General features: G+C 37.5%; 6 protein-coding genes across 6 annotated transcripts; 3 read left to right on the forward strand and 3 right to left on the reverse strand.

Moving 5' to 3' along the window:
* Positions 1-230: 230 nt before the first annotated feature.
* On the forward strand, positions 231-1,785 carry BDF20DRAFT_827379 (chitinase; the record flags this gene model as incomplete). Its single annotated transcript, XM_053078160.1, has 4 exons — positions 231-370; positions 466-580; positions 667-703; positions 785-1,785. 4 exons carry the CDS (start codon positions 231-233, stop codon positions 1,783-1,785), a joined length of 1,293 nt encoding a protein of 430 aa, XP_052932348.1.
* A 715-nt stretch (positions 1,786-2,500) lies between these two features.
* On the forward strand, positions 2,501-3,749 carry BDF20DRAFT_893354 (uncharacterized protein). The gene is made up of 3 exons (XM_053082346.1): positions 2,501-2,660; positions 2,744-2,861; positions 2,997-3,749. Exons 2-3 carry the CDS (start codon positions 2,785-2,787, stop codon positions 3,301-3,303), a joined length of 384 nt encoding a protein of 127 aa, XP_052932349.1. The 5' UTR covers positions 2,501-2,660; positions 2,744-2,784; the 3' UTR covers positions 3,304-3,749.
* Positions 3,750-4,198: 449 nt separating this feature from the next.
* On the reverse strand, positions 4,199-6,501 carry BDF20DRAFT_839079 (VTC domain-containing protein; the record flags this gene model as incomplete). Its single annotated transcript, XM_053079237.1, has 2 exons — positions 4,199-4,310; positions 4,385-6,501. The coding sequence occupies 2 exons, from the start codon at positions 6,499-6,501 to the stop codon at positions 4,199-4,201; spliced, it is 2,229 nt and encodes a 742-aa protein (XP_052932350.1).
* A 1,644-nt stretch (positions 6,502-8,145) lies between these two features.
* Positions 8,146-9,352, reverse strand: BDF20DRAFT_916516 (uncharacterized protein; the record flags this gene model as incomplete). Its single annotated transcript, XM_053084465.1, has 2 exons — positions 8,146-8,238; positions 8,366-9,352. The coding sequence occupies 2 exons, from the start codon at positions 9,350-9,352 to the stop codon at positions 8,146-8,148; spliced, it is 1,080 nt and encodes a 359-aa protein (XP_052932351.1).
* Positions 9,353-10,901: 1,549 nt separating this feature from the next.
* On the forward strand, positions 10,902-14,121 carry BDF20DRAFT_827208 (armadillo-type protein; the record flags this gene model as incomplete). Its single annotated transcript, XM_053078144.1, has 6 exons — positions 10,902-11,003; positions 11,069-11,395; positions 11,542-12,519; positions 12,611-13,039; positions 13,117-13,386; positions 13,474-14,121. 6 exons carry the CDS (start codon positions 10,902-10,904, stop codon positions 14,119-14,121), a joined length of 2,754 nt encoding a protein of 917 aa, XP_052932352.1.
* A 2,486-nt stretch (positions 14,122-16,607) lies between these two features.
* On the reverse strand, positions 16,608-19,402 carry BDF20DRAFT_839083 (kinase-like domain-containing protein; the record flags this gene model as incomplete). The annotated part of the gene is made up of 3 exons (XM_053079238.1): positions 16,608-18,668; positions 18,776-18,891; positions 18,970-19,402. 3 exons carry the CDS (start codon positions 19,400-19,402, stop codon positions 16,608-16,610), a joined length of 2,610 nt encoding a protein of 869 aa, XP_052932353.1.
* Positions 19,403-20,212: the final 810 nt, after the last annotated feature.

A 20,212-nucleotide genomic window follows, 5' to 3' on the forward strand; every position in this document is an offset into this window, starting at 1 on the left:
TGGTAGGTTTTAAGAATGATAGCTTATTCTCGAGGACTATCTTTAGAAATATGTCTTGCTGTGTCTAAATGCTTTCCCAATGCGGGATTAAATTGTTTTTAATTATAAAGTACCGTGAACGAGATGATGAATGATCCATTTTTTCCAACTTCTTTTCCCCATTTCAGTGCAGTTAAGTGCAGCAGACAAAAAGTATGGGTAACTCACATTCCAAGAACAAGCAGCAGCCTATGAGCGCTTCTGCTCCTGCAACTGAACAGCAATTTACCAATGACAACCCTGCTCCTGCTGCTGACAGCAATAATAATCAAATTCCTTTCAACGGCCCTGCTACCAATGGATCTATCATTGCTGGCTATTTCGCTAACTGGTACGCTCTAGCGCTAATAGGCGTATGATTTGAGTTCATTGTGGTATATATGATATACTTATAATGTTACTTTTTTTTGTTAACAATGAACTTAGGAAAATCTATGAAAGAAAATACAATGTTACTGATTTAGCTTTGCAAGCTGAGAAATTGACGCACATTTTGTACGCTTTCGCCAAAATTGAAGAAAATGGTCAGGTTGTTCTCTCTGTAAGTTGTTCAAACGTTATATATGTGTAGGTATCTTTATATAGAAGAGTTGGTTAATAACGGTACATACCAACTTGTATTTATAGGACGCATGGGCTGATGTTGAACAACCTCTTCCTGCTGGTAAGTCGTTATATATGAAGATAATCATTGCGTTAATTCCCTGTTACTAATTGATCTCAACCTGAAAAAAAAAAAAAAAAGATTTGGCTATCAACGGCGTAGATGATGTGGCCGACCAAGGCGAAAACGTTCATGGTAACTTTAAGCAACTCTATTTACTCAAGCAAAAGTATCGTCATCTGAAGATATCTCTCAGTGTTGGTGGCGCTTCTTGGTCTACAAACTTTGCTGCCATCGCTGCGGATCCTGCCAAGCGACAAACTTTTGTTCAAAGCGCCGTCAAATTGGTTGCCGATGTTGGTTTAGATGGTCTGGATATCGATTGGGAATTTCCTAACGATGACAACGAAGCTGCTTCTTATGTCCAGTTATTGGCTGAAGCTCGTGCTGCTTTGGATGCCTATCAACAACAATGCCAGCAAGTAGATCAACCTCGCTTCCTGTTGAGTGTTGCTGTTCCCTGTGGTCCTGATAATTACAGAAAACTTCGTTTATCTGAAATGCAACAATACGTCGATATTTTCTATTTGATGGCTTATGATTATGCTGGTTCCTGGGATAACGTTTGTGGCCATCAAGCTGCTTGCTATAACTGTCCTCTTAACACCAATCAAGCTGTCAATGATTATTTAGCAGCTGGTGTTCCCTCACAAAAATTGGTTGTAGGTTTGCCCATGTATGGCCGTGGCTTTTCTAATACAGACGGTCCTCAATGTGCTTATCAAGGCGTTCCTCAAGGTACCTGGGAAGCTGGTCTCTTTGATTACAACTGTTTACCTAAGCCTGGTGCTACCGAATATACTGATATGGAAAAGTTAGCTTCCTGGTCTTATGATCCCAATCTTCGTGAATTCATTACTTACGATACACCTGAGGTTATCAGCGCAAAGTGTAACTATATTAAGCAAAACAACTTGGGTGGCGCTATGTTTTGGGAACTTAGCGCTGATCGACATCCTGAAGATCCTCGCAACTTAGTTAACGCTGTATATAACGTCTTGGGTGACCAAACAGATACTGTTTCTAACCATCTTCAATATCCTTATAGCCGTTACGAAAATGTCAGAAGCCAAATGGCATAGTTTTCTAATATTCTCGTGTGTCCTTGCTGCAACAATTAAGGGGCAATTCTTAATGTGATGTCGTGCAACTCTGGGGCACATGGAAACACATTTACAAAGCATTTTAGACTTTTTGCTTTGCTTTTTTTTTTCTTTTTCTTTCTTCTATGTATTTTCTTTTATTTAATAAACTTTTAACATTTTAATACCTCACATTTCCCTTTATTGATCCGCGATTTCAACATGAATATCAGCGATGTTCAACAAATGGGTCTCCCAACAAATATTACGGTTACAATTCCTGACGCCCCTTTCTACGGCACGACGACAATATCACCATCACAGCGACGGCTTGAAAGAATGGGTTCTGGAGAGGACTTTGATCTGTTTGGAACGTTGGTCTCTAGAAGCTCAGTAACATCTCAAATGAGTAACGTCTGATAGATATTTTTCATTTTCAAAAAAAAAACCAGACCGAATTGAATAAAAAAGAAAAAAAAAACGATCTGTATTTTCGACCCATTCTCTTTACTATTAGACTTTGTCAGAAAAGTCTGCACGATAACATTATCCCAACTTTTATTTGTCACACTGTTAACAATCACTCTCACCAACTCCTCCTATTGGCACCAACAAAGGTTCATTCACAATTTTTCATCAAACCATATGTGTCCAACTGGAAGAGCTTTGTATAGTTCTTTTCCTGATCTAACATTGTCTGAATAAAATCTATACTAGTCGTTATATTTGGTGGGTGTTATTGTTTCCGGCTGCTCTGATATCCATCATTTCCGCTTGGCATTTATGGACGCAATATTACCAATTGTCATTCATTAGCAGAGGCGTTGCGCTAGCGATCTATTCGCTTTCTGTGTCATTCATCCTCTCAGATATAGGTACTTTTCCAAGCATAAAAAGATGAAGAATTGGATATTGATATACTAACTACAACGGCTGAATTGTATGATCGAAAAAAAAGTGTCAAAGACTTTCCATGCATATGGTTTGATTGTCTTTCTAATGACATCTTTCGGAATTCTTAGTATCATCTTGTATACGTTCCAAAAAAGGTACAAATTCACTGGAACAAAGCCATTGTAAGTTAGTTATACTGGGGACGCGAGCGGCAGTGGGTGAGGCAGATGGAGGAGAGAGTCTTTACTATTTTATGGACAAACGTGAAGAAACGATCAAAAGTATTCTTAAATCGGCGTGCAATTCCATATCTGTAGTTTTTGTTCCACCGCATTAGTATGTATAAGCTCTCTAGGATTAAGAGAAGTTTATCAATTGAATCCTATGCAAATCCTTTTACCTATCGCTGTTTCAAGTGTTATATGTAGTTACTGCATACTAGAACTCTATTATGCAATGGATGCTATGACGGTGGATGACTATATTCTGGCGAACTTATCTTTTCACATGGACCTGGCGTATCCTATAAATTGCTTACATCATGTATGTGAATTATCTGATCATATCGATAATATTCCAGAGTATTTTGATCCCGAAGCATCCTCTGTTTTGGACGACGATTAAAAATAAAAAAGAGGCTGGACAAATTATGGACACTCTAAGGGTAGCTCACTAAGAATGATAAAGTTAGAAATTTGAAGCCTTGCAAAACTAATTGCAATAACTCGTGGTTTACTCTATGTTACAACCTTGATTTATGATTCACCGTACGGTTAGCTCGTGTTTAACGGGCACCTATAAATTGAACAAGTGAAATAAAAGCTCCAATACTAATAAGAGAATGTCGTGACCGCAACATTTAATATCAATTAAGTTGTCTGTAGGTCGGCGTTACTATTCTGCATATGAGATTAAAGATTAACGCTCAATCAGTATACTTCAGGAAAAAACGCGTGTTTTTCTGATTTGAGAACGGAAGGAGTAAATAAACGTGCCCATCAGCTCTTCAATTGGAATATCAATGATGGATTAAAAGAAAACCCAGGAGCTGAAGTGGGTTGATGTGATACGACTCATTGGTCTATCTATTAGTTTTGAATATAAACAAAAAAAAAAAAAAAAAAAAAAAAAAAACTTTCCCGCCTTGCTTACTCAATACATCGCTTCGCTTTTATAACCAGAAGCTGAGGCTCAAAATATCAGAAACAAAAACATAAAGGGACCCTTCCGTGCTTGTTATTGTACACTCTATTTGGTAAGTAAGTTGCTGTAGGGGAGAAGCGCAGAAAGGAACAAGACAAAGAAAGATTTTGCAAAAAAAAGAAAAAAAATAAATTAACAAAACATTAGATGTCATACTTTTATTAAATGATCAGGATGGAATAAGAAAGGAACTTTTTACAAGACTTGTGTACATGATATACGTGGATATTAAAGAATAATGAGAGGTAGTAATAGTATAATTGTTGGAGGGATGAAAAGATAGCTTACATTGATGATGCATGGTATTTAAAGGTGTTTAACGGAAACGAAGATAAAAGTTGACGATAATAGCGCCGACCAAGAGAACACAAAGGACAGCAGGGCCCCAGAGATCATCATAACGGCCAACGACACGACGATTAATCATCCTAAAAGAAAAGAGAACGAAGTGTTAATTCTGAAACTATAGAACAATTTGCAAATAGATAAAGTCAAAACTTACCAAGCACGCTTTTCGAATTGATATAAGGCATAAATAGCAATACCAGCTGAAATACCAATGAAAATAGCACCTGCAATACGAGACACGCTATCACCAAAGTTAAGCAAGTTGAGCGCTACGGATAACAATAATGCACAGAATTGAAGCCATGAAATGAAGGTACGTTCGTTAGAGAAGAATACTTTAGGCTCTACTTTCACCTTCTTCACAGCAATCATGTTGTTGGGATCGTTAGGATCTTTAACAAACATTTGGGTTTCAAATGGTTTCTTTCCACCACCAGAAGCACCGGCCATATCTAAACGAATGTCACCCTTATCAAAAACGATGTCTTCACCAACAGCCCCATCCTTACGCTTCATCTTCTTGTCACGCAAAGGACCATAATTGAGAGGATCTTCACCTTTTACGACCAATGTCGACTGCATACGATGCGGTCGGTTGTCCCAATTACTGCTGTCGGAACGATTGACTACACCTGTATCAAGGTAATTGCTACTTTTGTTGCCTCTCGTCTTTCCGTCACTAAGGGTATCCAAGCTTCCTCTTCCAAGCGCGGCTTCGTTCACGATTTCCATACGTAATTGTTCTGCTTCCATAGCGCGTTTGTATTGACCATCAATCAAAGGCTTGAAGGACTTGGATCGAGACAAACCAAAGTTAGATGCGCGAGGTTTACGGATATCAATTTCCATTTCGGATAACCACCAAGGTAGTAGAGGAATACGATCACGGAATAGATAAGAAGCACCATGAAGGTATTTAGAGAAATGAGGCACTTCATGAACAAGATGAGATTCTAACAATTTCACCAACCATGCGGGTGTTTTCTTCTTGGACTTAGCTTCCAAAACAGCATAAGGAAAACGTAGCACTTCATTTTCATCAAGTTGGCTGAATGGATAGTCAATACCAACATCAGGACGCCTCCAGTCATTAGGACCTCTGCGCGCACCTGCTTCAGTGTTGTCTTCACGTATAAAGGTCAAATCATTATCAATATTGATCTGCACACTGGGATCGTCAGGTAATTGAAACTTGACACGGTTGTAGAAAACCCGACACATTGGTTTCAGGCCCTTCTCCTTAATGGACTTTTGGATGCCAGATGCTACGAATGCACACTCGTCGATGATTTTTGAATCAATGATGCCTTGTGATTTAAGTTTGTTGGTAAATTCGTCCGCTGTAAGGGTGCCGTTAATGAACTTCATCACATCGTCACTGGCAAGCTGAATACGGTCTTTGACCGATTTGCCATCCGCCCACTCAGCATGATATGTGCTACGTTCCGCAAAGACTTCTGAGTTGGTGGTGGGGCCGTGCCATTTAAATCGGATAGCTTCACCACCTTCATCCCGCTGTAATAAGCTTGTATAAAGACCAAAATCATCATTATCGAGATAGACACTAGAGATAGCAGAGTCAGTAGGTTCATAACGTTTCTCTGGGTCATGGAAAGCGACAGGTAAATGAAGCATGATAATCGACTTGACTTCAGTGATGTTGTCGGGGTGAATCCAATATTTAACTGTGCCTCTGTCAGTAGAAGAGGACAAAGTATCTTTACCGCTTTGAGTGCTAATGGGACGTGGTTTGCCTCTTTGTCGACAAATGTCGTGCAATGCCGAAATGAAAACAATGGCGACATCAAATCTTTGTTTGTCTAAGGGCTTAGCTCTCAACTGAGGTATAAAGTCCTTTTGAAGCGTTAGTCCCGTCCATTTGTCGTGCTTTTTCAATATTTTCTGAAACCCAATGTAATTAAGTCTGGTAAATTTTGCCAAATCATTAACGTCAAATAAAACTTCTGTTAATGCATCGTCCATAACAATCCAATTTTCGTCTGAGCTGTAAGTGGGGTTTTGAATAAAGGTTTGTATAGTACGTTCACAGTAACTGATTCTGCCTTCCACTTCATTCAATTTGGCTGAAACAAAATCATAGACCTTTTCTAATTCATTTTCGAGTCTGTGTACAAAATCCTGCTCATCTTCTTCGTTCCATTGATGATCAAGCTGTCGAGACTTCAATTCTTTTTTCAAAACGTCATAATTTATATAGGATAGACGCCATGGTGGAAACGTTTCTTGTTGCAAGTGTTCGCCGAATTTCATTTTATTTCTTCACTACGTGTTTGTGTTACGGATACAAGGAACAGTTATTTGATGTCGGTAAAGAGTGACAAAAGAAAGGAAAGAATATGGATGGTAAAGAAGTGATTTGAGAAAAGAAAAAAGAAAAAAAGAAAAGTAAACCAAAAAGGTTAAAAAATAGGAAAAAAAGTTAGTTTTTAACAGCAATAATCGTGGTTTCGGCCCTAATACTTTCGCCAGTTATAAATAGCAGGTTTTTGACAAGCTAAACATTCATTGTAAGTTTTTTTAAAAAAGAACAGCAGCACACATATACCAAAAAAAAAAAGACCGGCATTTAGGAAGCCGATTGTTATGCCACATATCCAATGTTTTCGTATGCCATGAAGTAAGCGAAAAAAAAAAGCCCTTTAACCGATGTGTTAAGCCAATGGTTGCATGTCTTAGTAGTTCGGTTTTTGAATATCCTTTTTCCTGGTATATGTGAGTGAGTGTATCTGTCGTATGCCGCCTTGTTGTGCTCGTCCTTTTTGTGAGAGCAAATTTATAAATTGTTCTAATAACAAGTAAGTGTATTTATTGAACTTACATAAAGCACGTTGTTCAATTGAGTAATATCACTTAATAAAGTTGAGTTGAATGATTGATCTGCCTCGGATCCCTTTGCTGAAGAAACGTACACACTGGATCATTAACGGATTCATCGACATTGGTTATTCTGAGTTCAATCGAAACAGAACATAGCAATAGATCTACAATAAATATTCTAAAAGCGCTGTTCATCTTTTCTGAGACAGTTTTATAAACTTATTCACCGGTCTGCACACATAAAAGGTGGATCCTGGGACGTACAAAATACGAACTGATGCTTTCTAGGACATGGCGGTTGTTGGATCTATTTTCTTTTTTTTTTTTTTGAGCCCCCGTGTTCAAGCTGAGTCAGTCAAACAGGGAGACACATGTCAAATTTAGAACGCTAAAAATGTTTCAAAAAAATAAAACAAAAAAAAAGGAAGAAGTATAATGCCTTCAATTGGATAAGCCAGTAAAGGATATACAGTTACTTTGGAAGTGATTAATTCACCGCAATGAAAGCTGTGAAAAATTCTATCAGCTATGAGCTGCTCATACATGCATATCTAATAACCTATTACATCTTCACTGAATAGTAATTGCTGACAAGAAACCTTGGCAAGAGGATGGGTTCATTTTGGTTTCAAGACGTCCCGCCGCCCGACTCCCCACAACCCTCCCTTCATAGAGGGCTAAGCGAAACGGTGGTGAGACTGGCATTCTGAAAAGAAAGAAAAGAAAACGTATTAAATGCACAGACTACGATGGAAACTTAAGCAAGCATCGAGCATGGAATCCGGATAATTAGTTCCGGACATTGACAAACAAAAACAGAAGGTCGATGGACTTAAGGTTATTCTTTTACTGTCGATTAACACTAAAATGTAACAGATTTTTTCAAGCCGCAGGTTTATTTATATTTTGGCGGGAAAAGCTTAATAAATAGTGAGATTTGAATACGAATTCATTATGCATAAGAGTGTTATAAGAGGATATATGGAAAATACAAGTTGTATTATTACGGCGCACAAATAACAAAGAAGTTGTTGTGATGAGGGTCGAAGAAAAAAGGATGATGAGAAGATGTTGGCATTACAAACCACTATCATCCTCTGTCTGAGTTTTGTTTGTACCCAAGTAACCAGTCGTCGGCGACGGATGGTTATATCTTAAAACGGCATTAAGCTGATCGAGTAAAAAAAAAAAAAAAAAAAAAAAAAAAAAAAAAAAAAAAAGAGTTATTAGAAAAAACGTGTAAAAATAAGGGGAAAAAAATCATATACACCTATATATTTCCTCAAAAAACACTTACCACTAAGCAGCCAACCAAAAAGATACACAGAAAGACGGGACCGAAAATATCATCGAAACGTAGATGTGGCTTGTGAGTGATACGCCAGGCACGCCATCTTGAGAAACCAAATGAATATAATGCGAAGACAATAGCAATACCGAAAAAGATACCTCCAACAATTGTGTTGATTCGATCACCGAAATTAATCAATGTAATAGCTAAAGTTAACAAAATGGCTGCAAAGTTGAGCCACTGCATGTAGGTACGCTCGTTGGCAAAGAACACCTTCGGCTCAACGGTCGCGCCGCCAGCATTTTTGTCTTTCTTCTTCTTCTTCTTTTTCTTCTCTTTAGTTGGACCCTCCCCTTCTTCCAGCGCAGCGATGTCTTCATTAAAGTAATTATTTAAACAAGTGTTCTCTGTGACCTTCTCCGAAGCATTCTTTTCATCTGGGCCGTAAGAGTTTGGAGAATTCGGCGAGCGTTTAGCGATAAGATATTCAGTGGATGAAGTATCAATAAAATCCGTTGTACGACGACCGTCTGATAAGCCCATTCGACTCATGTTGATAGAAGAGTTGAGTGAACCACGAGCACCTAAAGAATCGTAGGAAAAATTGTTTTTGGACCATATCGGGTCGACAAAAGGATTACCACTTTTATTGGCATCTGTCACTGAGAAGCTCTGCGACGACAATCGAACATTACCTGTAGTTGCTGCTCGAAAGAGTGGAGTGCTGGGTTCATGAATGGAGTTGGTTTCAGAGGGACGTATTAATCTTGAAGATCGAGTCGAATAACCACGCACCAGGCTGGGTTGTTTGTCATTGTTGTCACTATCAGTTCTTTTCAGAGTAGATACATCTGCTGAAGGAGAATCTAAAGTAGCATAGACGCCGTCCGATAATTGTATCGGTTTATAGCTTTTATAGCTGGCCAAGTTGGACGAATCTGCTGTATTTGATCTATTTATATTTTCTTGTGGTCCTTTATCACTATCCATCATTATATTATGTGTGTGTGATATATGATATCTATATAAATATATTTATGTATATATGTATGTTTGTATACGTTTAGGTTATGTGTAAGAAAAAGAAATAGATAGCAGGTTAGGTATAATATAACAAAAAAAGGGAAAATGAAAGAAATAATAAAAAGATGGGATAAAAGCTAAAAAAGAACTCCTACAAAAAGGAAAGATATATTTTTAGGCACAAAACAATGGCGGTGTTTCTAGTTTTTATCCTGAGTTTCAAGCAGTAATACGGATGTTGTGAGACAGACAAGAATGATGATGCCACACTTCCTTACGGACCTCGCAAGTAAAACAGCTTGTTAGCTAACACACAGTCCACTTTTCGTCAACCATGTGCTACGGCAATTTTTGTATGGTAGTACAATCTGCTCCACTTATTTGTCCTTTTAGCACGTAGATGTGTAGCAAGTAGATCAGCAGCAAAGACACGTATCTAATCTGATTCTCAACATTTAAAAAAAAGTAAAGTTCTTTAAAAGTCTTTGGTCATTAGCCTCGTTGAAAGGTTTATGGCACGTTTCGTATTGTGAATAATTAACTACATCATTTTCGTAAAAAAAAAAAATCAACAATCATGGAAACGCCGATATTCTGCTGCCGCGTTTGGATAGTTTAAAGCGATTAAAGATTTTTAATTCTAATGACCCTTCTTCATTCGTTTGTTCGTTTATTGATTGAAGAGGTGAAGTGAAAAGTATTGCTCTCTTCATTTAAATGTCTCATTTAGCAACTCTATTATGTAAGGTATATCTTTCTTTTGCTATATAGCAATTTATGTGCTTAGAAAAATGTATCAAGACACATTGATCTGCCCTGCCTGGACTTCATGCACGCTGTGCAGCAGTAATGCAGGCAGTTCCCGCCCAAACCCATCATTTAGTTTTTATCTCTGCGTATTTATGCGCGGCAAATAAATGTGGTCGGTAAGTCATCTGCAACTTGCCTTTTCCGCTCAGCCACAAAATAGAAGGGTGACCGACGTCACGGAAATTACAAGCAATATGGGCTTCAAGTGCAGAAAAAAAAAAAAAAAAAATATGGTGCAAAAATCCGCTCTGCTAATAGGGCATAACTCTTCTGCATATTCCTTGTTCAACAATCAAAACAACAACAACAACAAGCTGTTTAGTTGGAGGTGCAAAAACACTGTTGAGCAGAAAACTTAGTTCCTTTATTTTTCAGACTTTTTTTTTGTTAGCCTAATCTCGTAATTCGTAAATTTGCAGTCCTTTGAAACAGTCATTGTAACTGAAAGCAGGAAAAAGATGCTAACTTGTTTATTGTCATTCCTTTATTCTGATATTGTTAGAAGTATTGTTGAACAATACAAAAAAAAAGAAAAAAGCTCTAAATCGTTTTCAGTAACTAAAGAGAAATAACAATAGTAAGGCACACGTTATAATTCTATTACTTTATAGAGACCTTTTCTAAAGAAGAGAAGGATTTAACGTCTGTGCATTTTTTATTTTATTTTTTTATTTTTTTTCAAAAAATAAATAAAAAAGGACGAAACGCAATGAGTGCCTGGCAACCATCCCCTCAAGGTCTTTCTGATCTTTTACAACTCTTACGTGAAGCCATCAATCCCAGTAACGAAGGTGGTCAAAATGTTCAAGAGGTAAACATTACCCTTTGGATTGCAGTTTGCGGTTAATGTATTAAACATTCTTCACCATACCTTAGAGACTTGAATATTTCAACAAAATTCCTGATTACAACAATTATTTAGTATACATCATGACTCAAATGCCACAAGAAGATCAGTATATCCGTTCTGTAGCTGGTTTGACACTCAAGAACAATATCAGATCTTATTACCCTAGTATTCAGCCAGAAGTACTAGAGTACGTAAAGCAATGCTGTATACAGCATATTGGTGATGCCGAAGTTGGCAAACCTGTCAGTTTAGTCATCGCAGCCATCGTCTCTCGTGGTGGTATTCAAAGCTGGCCACAGATTCTTCAGGTTTTATTAGAAAAGGTCGATGATCCCAATCCTTCTATGGTTGAGGTGAGTTATGGGGAACAATCATTTACTGTTTTTTTTATATTTCTTTTTTATTAAAAAAAGAAACCAAGATTTATCAGTATGACTGACCATTTCTTTCTTTCTGATTCAACCAATTTTTGGTACATTGACACGTTTTTTAATAACAGAACGCGTTTAGTACCTTCCACAAAATCTGTGAAGACTGTGCTCGTGATCTTGATAGTGTCATTGCAGGCGTAAAGCCTTTGGAATTCATGATTCCCAAATTCATCCAATTTTTCAACCATCCCAACTCCAAGGTTCGTCATCATGCAGTCAGCAGTGCATCTCAATTTATCACCCTTCGTTCAGAATCTTTGATGTCTCGAATGGATGAATATTTAAGCTCACTTTTCAACAGAGCTACTGATGATGATATAGAGGTCAGAAAGGATGTCTGTCAAGCACTTGTCAGCTTGCTTGAAATCTGTCCTCAGGTCCTTCTACCTCATCTACCTAATTTGATTGAATATATGCTCTTCTCTACCCAATCAGAAGATGCTGATCTCGCTCTTGAAGCCTGTGAGTTTTGGCTTGTCTTTGCCGAACATGAAGAGCCTGAACATCTTCGCCCTTATCTTCCCAAAGTCGTTCCTGTCTTGTTGAAGGGTATGGTCTACTCTGAACTCGATCTTATGACACTTGGTGGCGATGAAGATGATGCTCATATTGCAGACGACGAGCAAGACATCAAGCCACGTTTTCATAAAGCCAATGTGGTTGAAAACGAAGGCGCTGGTAAGACAGAAGATGCTAATGCTGCTGATAAGAAGAAGTCAGGGTTGCTGGATGACAACGAGTCAGATTTGGATGATGAGGACGAAGACGATGATTATGATGAGTTCGAAGATGACGAATTCTACGGTGAATGGAATTTGAGAAAGTGCAGCGCTGCTACCCTTGACGTTTTATGTACTACGTATGAAAGTGAAGTGATTCAAATTCTCATTCCTCTTTTGAAGGGTGAACTTGAAAGTGCGGATTGGCTTCATCGTGAGTGCGGTATTTTGGCTCTTGGTGCCGCTGCTGAAGGTGGTATGCACGAAATCGCTCCTCATCTCCCAGAACTTGTCCCTTACTTACTTAGTAATTTGAATGATCCCAAGGTAAGTTTATTCGCATTTTACTTGGAAAAGAGATATTTTCGTAGGCTGGAATGGCAGTAACCCGTTTATTTATTATTTTGCTGTTATACAGCCTCTTGTCAGATCCATCACGTGCTGGACCCTTGGCAGATATTGTGGTTGGATTGTCTCCAGTGCCAGACAAAGTCCTGAAGCTCGTCAACATTACTTTGAACCTCTTATTCAAATCCTCTTACAGCGCATTTTAGACAACAATAAGCGTGTACAAGAGGCTGCTTGTTCATCTTTTGCTCTACTCGAAGAAGAAGCTGCCGCTGATTTGATCCCTTATCTCCAACCTATTCTTACCACTTTCTCAGCTGCATTCAACAAATATCAACATAGAAACTTGTTACTCTTATTAGACACTGTTGGAACATTGGCTGATATGGTTGGCGATAGCTTGAATAATCCTCAATATATCGAACTTCTTATGCCACCACTTATCAGAAAATGGGAAGAAATTTCAGATGACAGCAATGATTTGTTCCCCTTGTTAGAAGTATGTTTTTGGAGCTTTATCAGCAATCCTTCAATTGTTTTCGTAGGTTGCTAATTCAAGTTTTTTTCTCTTGCTAGTGTTTCTCGTCAGTGACAACCGCCTTGGGTAAAGGTTTCAAACCCTTCGCTGCACCTGTTTACAATCGTTGTATCAAGCTTGTCTGCGGTATCATTGAAGAATGCCGTATGGCTGCTATGGATCCTACATTAGATGAACCAGATAAAGATTACATGATTGTCTCTTTAGATTTACTTTCAGGCATTGTTCAAGCCCTCAACACAGAAGCCGAACCCTTAGTAGCAGCTACAAATCCTCCTATTATTCAACTTATAAATGTTTGCATTCAGGTACAGTAATAGTGAAACTGATTTTTTTTTTTAAAAAAAAAAAAAAGAAGAATGATTAAATGGTTAATACTTGAACAATATGAATAGGATGAAGTTGCTGAAGTCCGTCAATCCACCTATGCTTTACTTGGTGATCTCGCCATCTCTTGCTTCGAGCATATTCGTCCTGTTATCCCTCAATTCATGCCTCTTTTACTTCAACAAATTGTATACCAACCCGATTTAGTGTCTGTCTGTAACAATGCCACTTGGGCAGCTGGTGAAATCGCTATTAAATGGGGAACTGAAATCAGTGAATACGTTGAACCTTTATTACAACGTCTGTTCCCTCTTATGGCGAATGCTCAAATTCAACGTACACTTTTAGAAAATGTTGCTATCACCATCGGACGTCTCGGTAGTGTCTGTCCTACGATGGTTGCTCCTCACTTAGAAATGTTCATCCAACCATGGTTAATGGCTCTCAGTCCTATCCGTGACAATGATGAAAAATTTTCTGCGTTTGAAGGTCTATGTGAAATGATCAAAGTGAACCCTCAAGGTGCCGTGAAGGAATTCTCTAATTTTTGTACAGCTGTAGCCAACTTCCAATCAGTGTCAAGTAGCTTGAATGAATCCTTTGGTAATATTTTGATGGGTTATAAGAACATGTTTGGTGAAGCGCAATGGCAACAAGGTTTAGCTACTATTCCAACAGAAGTAAGACAAGTGTTACACGAACGCTATGGTATTTAAGCTTCTTCTTCTTGCCGATAAGGCCTTATCTAATAACAACATAAAATACACATGCATAGTTTGTATTAATTTAAAGTTTAACAAAAACGAAAAAAACGGGAAAAAAAATGAAAAGAAAAAATAAGGGATTTCAGTTTTGTAAAGCCTTCCATTTTTTATTGCCTAAATCATATTGAATTCATATTAATTGTATACAGATCAACAAAGGTTCAATATTGACATAATTGTGGACGCGTTCTAGCATCAATCCCAAGCATACGTATAGCCAAATAATTGATTAAATTAAAACAAGAAAAGGGTTACAGCAGTCATTGATTTTCTCAGCATCAATTTTATTCAAGTCTTCTTTATTAAAACAAATGGCTCTCATGATATGGCCGCTTTAAATCAAAGAGAAGTTTCGTTGCGTTGGCCTTGATAAAGCAACAGGATAGCCTATAGATTATTGGTTTTGACGACTGTTGTTCAACATTTTTATTATCTTCCGTATTTTCATAATTATATGGTCTAAGAATACCTTTTCGTGTTTCAGCAGGAGTGTCTTGTTCTGTTCGGCTAACAGCCCTATTGCTGATAACAATACCGAGCTCATACCAACAGTCATGATGCGTTTAAGGATCTGGTACTTCAAATACTTGCATATATTATAACAGTGGGTGATATGGGCCTATGCTGTCTTCCGTTGAAGAAGCTTGAATTTGTCCCCTTCTTCATCAATTATTTGTAATAGTGTATTTCGGAAAGAAACAGATTTGTCCTTACAAAAAAAAAAAAAAAAAAAAAAAAAAAAACCTTTATAATGAAGAAATTTTAGAGTGAAGGCATTATTTGTCTACTACTGCAGTTCCGTAGCTAGCTTTTCTATCTATGGAGCGAAAGATTCTTTATTGAAAATCATAGTGTGCTTACGAATTGAACGTATCTGAAGTATAATAAGCAAAAATTGGTCTGAAGTATCAATTTGAATAAACGTCGATATGAAAGTACTATCCCTTAATTATGGAGTATCCTCGTAAAATAAAAACACTTCATTATTTATACTTCTTTTTCTTCTAGCCAATTCTCCAACTATATTGAAGACATAGAAGCTTCTGTATCAGCCCTCACCAATTTGCAATATTTATCGTCATACTCAATAGTTTCGTTCATACTACCTTATAAAAATTTTTTACTGTATCTTCCATGAGGTTTAAGAGCTTGTAAATATCTCTTCCGCGACTGAAAAAATCCTTATGTACACTTTGAAAAACATGCATTGATCTCCTTCGATCGTGAAATCTGCCGTAGCATTTAGTTTCATCATTCTCTTGTACTATTCGTTTACAGAAGGGGCAGTAAAACAAGTTCTCGGTATGGTAATAATTTTCTATTTTCTCAAAGACGGCATCATAGCGTTCTTTTATCTTATCAAAGATCCTTGTTTCAGACATATGTTTCGCTTCTACCAAGAATAATTGATGAAAGAAATGACGAAGTAGCTACCATATACCTTTGACAATTTATAAAGGGCAGAACGACCTGTTTATCTGTTAGAGTATTAATCACTCTCATATGATATATATATATGTATATATCCCTAACTTAGCCATAATTGTAAAAAGTTAGAGCTAATACTCTACATCAATTACAGTTGGACTAACAGTATCCAAAACAACAGTTGCCTCGATTGATAATAGTGGCTTTCGCTATAATGATCCCTACGCCGATTGACCCGTGTTTATCAAGCCTTTTTTAAACATAGAATTAGATACAGTTCGATGAAGCACAATTAAGGTATGAATTCGATATTAAATTTACAGATTTATTCAGTTTGGAATAAGCATAAAACATATCGCAATCAATTCAAGCAATTAGAAAGCTGATATAGAGTTAAAATTGATATATCTGTGTAAAATTGTATGCGGCTAATACTGCGCAGAAATGCATAATTACCTTCGAACATCCATTACTGTTATTATCTCGTTTCCGTTCATGCTATTTCCATTTTTACCAACAAATTTTTTTTATAGCTACAACAATAGTCCGGTTACTATAATTCTTTCCCATGCTGCGTAAAAACGATGACCAGCCTGGCAAATTTTCTTACACACACAATGCCTTTAGTTTTGCAGAATTTTGGAAATTGGTTTACGCAATTTGATAATGTGCAAAATGAATTCAAACGTCCAAATACACTGCGGGGGTTCACTTTTGATGTACGGTTAGTAAATAAACTCATGTTGTTACTTTGTTTCCTAAAGCCATTGTTTTTCTTTCACAATCGCCTTGTGATCTGCTCTATTGGACATACTATTTCCCATGATTTAGTGTTGTTATCAGGCGTTCATTTATTCGTTACATTATATCATTTTTTTAAAATAAATAAGTAGAGTCGATATAAGAAGGGTCGTATAAATAAGAAAGAATGAGAAGGGTTTATATTCTCTGAATATATTCGCATCCGTTGTATCCATTTGAGTTGCAACATTTTACATAATAGTGGCTATTCATTGCTTGAGTATCTCCAATTCGTATCTCAAATCCTCATTCTCTTTTCGCAATAGATCATTTTCTTTGACTCTTTGCTGTATCAAATTTTCTAAATGATCGATTGTAGCCAACAATTCCTCGTTCACATTATTGTTAGAAGCTGCAACGGTATTAGTAGGAATATTAGAGGATGGTTTTTTTGCTACAAAGGAAGCTGTTGTAGCAGCATTAAAATTGGAATAGATATCTTGTAATAATTGCCTTTGAGAGTCGTTGATGCGCAGCAATTCTTCTATTTGGTAATAAGGATTTGTCAATAAAGATCCATGCAAAGGATGGGAAGATAAAGAGGAAACGGAAATAGACTGAGAATGTTGATGGTGATGTGGTTGATGATGACTTGGGGGTAACTGTGGAGATGAGAACTGATTATGGTCCGAAAAGCTGCCATGTCTTGAAACGTTTGAACTAGTCACTGACATGAGATCATTGTTTGCATTACTTGTTAGTTCAAAGCGTCCAATTTTTCGTGACTGTTGCTGTTGATGCTGATCCGCCGTCATTAACAATTGATCGTCTACTGCTGACACTTTTTTATCTCTAGTGACAGATAGGGGAGGGGACGATACAATATGAATGGCTGCTGCTGCTGCCGCCGTGTTATTGGGCGGTATAGGAGCTGCTGCCGTAGTTGTAGAGGTTGAAGTGGAAGAGTAAGACGAGCTATCGCGTGATAAGGGAACAGATTGGTATATCATTGACGACGATACTTCAAAGCGTGATGGTTTTGTTGCAGCGATACGGTCAGAAGATGTAGAGCTGGAAGAAATATTGTCATGACTTGGCATTTTGTGCATACTCAAAGAACTTTGTAGCTGTAATTGCCTTTCCTCATCCTCAACGCCTGTTGCTGTAGAAGGATCTGCAGCTGCCTCTTCGATAACGAACCTTGATTTCCTGATGGTAGGTGGAGTACTACCTGACAATATGGAAGGTGATGTCATCATTCCTGTAGTTGTTGTATTATTGTTGTTATTGTTATTGTAGTTGTCAGATGGATGGGTCATGTTATCATTACTAGTGCTACTGTTTCCCTTGACTATCACATCACCAAATGAAATATGTTTTTTTGTTTGTTGTTGACGAGAAGAGGTGATTGGCTTTATAGTCGATTTCGTATTTTCTTGAGCATGTGAGTCACTTCTATTGTTTTCATCTATGTTGGTATCTTCATCGTCGTCAAAGTTCCATTCATCATCATTGTCATTTTCTTCCTCGTTTCTTGCAAGGCTGCTATCACCAAACTGTTTGATAGCTGTTTTGTTATTGAGATGGTTTTTAGGTAACCTTTTTCTGGGTCTTTGTTCCAATGGCGGCAAATCAGACAAGATTGTTTTCAATAAATGCTCTTTCCTTTTTGCTTGTTTAAAAAATGGATGCAAGATTAATTTATCCGCCGTTGGACGCTTCGTTGGGTCCTTTACTAAACACATATCGATCATATCCTTGAAAGTCTTTGAATACCTATGGTACGTATGCTCCCTATCTAATGTCGGCGGCTCGCTGGCCAAGGTCATCATTAACACTTTGAGTGGTGGATATTTTGCAAAAGGCGCATGCCCTGTTGCCAATTCTAATGCAGTGATACCGAAACTCCAAATGTCTGCTTTGTAGTCGTACGCTTCTTGTTCCATGACTTCAGGGGCCATCCAGCACGGCGTACCGACAAACGTCTTTCGCATACCCTTCTCACCTGTTTCCATCAAGGAAGAAGACACACCAAAATCAGCTAGTAAGACTGTACCGTCGTCATTGTTTACCAGTAAATTACCGGCTTTCACATCACGGTGAATATGTCCGTTCTTGTGAAGATAGATGAGGCCTTCGAGTGTTTGTTTCAAAATGGTTGCGATACTCGACTCATCCATACCCTCTGGAAATTTAGTTTTCATGATATCTAGACAAGAACCACCAGCAAGGAAAGGAGTAACAATGTAGAGTTTAGAGCCATGAACGAAAGAACCATAAACACGAAGCACGTTAGGGTGCTTTGATAGAGCCATTAAAGCTGTCTCTCTCTAAAATTATGGTTGATTAAATAAGAAATAGAAAAAAAGTCGGGTTGTCCCAAAGCTTGTTACTAAAATGAACAATAGTAGAACTAGTAGTAGTTGTCATACTTTACTCGAAGTTCATCAATTTGATTTCTTTCAAATTTATCAAGATCAATCTCTTTTAGTGCCATAGGCTTATCGAGTGGTTTGTAGATAGCTTTGTATACAATGGCTGATGACCCATAGCCTGTAAATGTATATAATTACCAAAGCTAGGATGAGTATTACATAGATGGAATGGGAAAGTAGAATTCTTTTCGCTTACCTATTGGATCTGTTATTTCGAAATCTTCAATATGGTTTGGTGAAAAATGATTTTGAAAGGACGTATTGGTTGTAAAGATATCTGTTGCTACTGACGCTGATGGTGGTGTTGTTGTTGTTGTTGTTGTTGTTGTTGTTGCTGATGATGGTACAGGTGTATTGGGTATAGTATCATTGTTATTGATATTAGTGTGATGATGAAGGTGGGTATTGGTTGTAATTTTAAGTCCATTTAGAATATCCATACCACTGACTGATCGCCTTGGGTGATGACCGCCGCCATTCGCACTACTACTAGAGCCGCTGCTATTGCCAGAGTGAGGCGGAACAACAGCACTTGGAGTACTTGGATAAGTCGTTGGCGTCATAGGTTTCAAAATTGTTGAGTTGTGTTGCTGTTGTGGGGAATACTGTGCGCTGTCAATAAACTCCATTATTGTTTAAATGAAGGGTATGTACAAGAGCTGTAGCTATAGGATATCGATGCTAGAAGAAGTTATCTTACAAAAAGATAAGTGCAAAAAGAAAAGTATGGAAAAGAAGCGAAAAAGGTAAAAGAATGAATAACCATGATCATAAGCTCTGAAACCCAATTTTGAGTCAACAAGAAATTATAAGGCAAAAAAAAAAGGTACAGTTTCTTTTTCCTTTTCATGACGTAGAAATTGAAAGGTTTGTCGTGCTTTTTTTTTTTTTTTTTTTTTTTTTTGTTTAAACAATCCATACTTTGTGTTCCAGAGAACGTAAGCAATTCCAGATAAAAAAAAGTTCTCCCACTGCTGTCAATGTGCTTTAATAAAGAAGCAGAATCATGAGCCTATCGTAATACTGCTGAGCGCCGTAATGAAACATTGTTCGAAAATGGCAGAATATTTTCGCCTTCAATTTCGAAATATCCACAAATTACATTTAGCTTGTACAACTAGCTCTAACACACATTAAGGCTCTGTTTCATGATGCACAAACACACACTCAATTGATTAATAAAGTTCCATGGGGAAAGCTTCTCTACAATACTTTGAGGCCCTATCAACGTTACTACTCTATAAATCTTATACAGTCAATAGCAGAAAGAACGACCTCGGTGGGTTTTCTTAATGAGCAGAATTTGCAGATATTCAGCATAGAATCATAATGAATAAAGCTTATAAAAAAAAAGTTCAAAGTGCTTTTTCACCTTCAGCAGCAATGACTAAGTTAAACCAATGTAATGTATTACGTAAGAAAATGTTCTTTCTGAATTC

Source organism: Mycotypha africana, assembly GCF_025528875.1.
Source record: "Mycotypha africana strain NRRL 2978 chromosome Unknown BDF20scaffold_11, whole genome shotgun sequence".
Classification (NCBI taxonomy): domain Eukaryota; kingdom Fungi; phylum Mucoromycota; class Mucoromycetes; order Mucorales; family Mycotyphaceae; genus Mycotypha; species Mycotypha africana.

Coding starts and splice junctions, on each gene's coding strand:
- BDF20DRAFT_893354 (XM_053082346.1), top strand. CDS start 2,785: ATGACATCTTTCGGAATTCTTAGTATCATCTTGTATACGTTCCAAAAA. Junction 2,862..2,996: donor TTCACTGGAACAAAGCCATT/GTAAGTTAGTTA, acceptor CCATATCTGTAG/TTTTTGTTCCACCGCATTAG.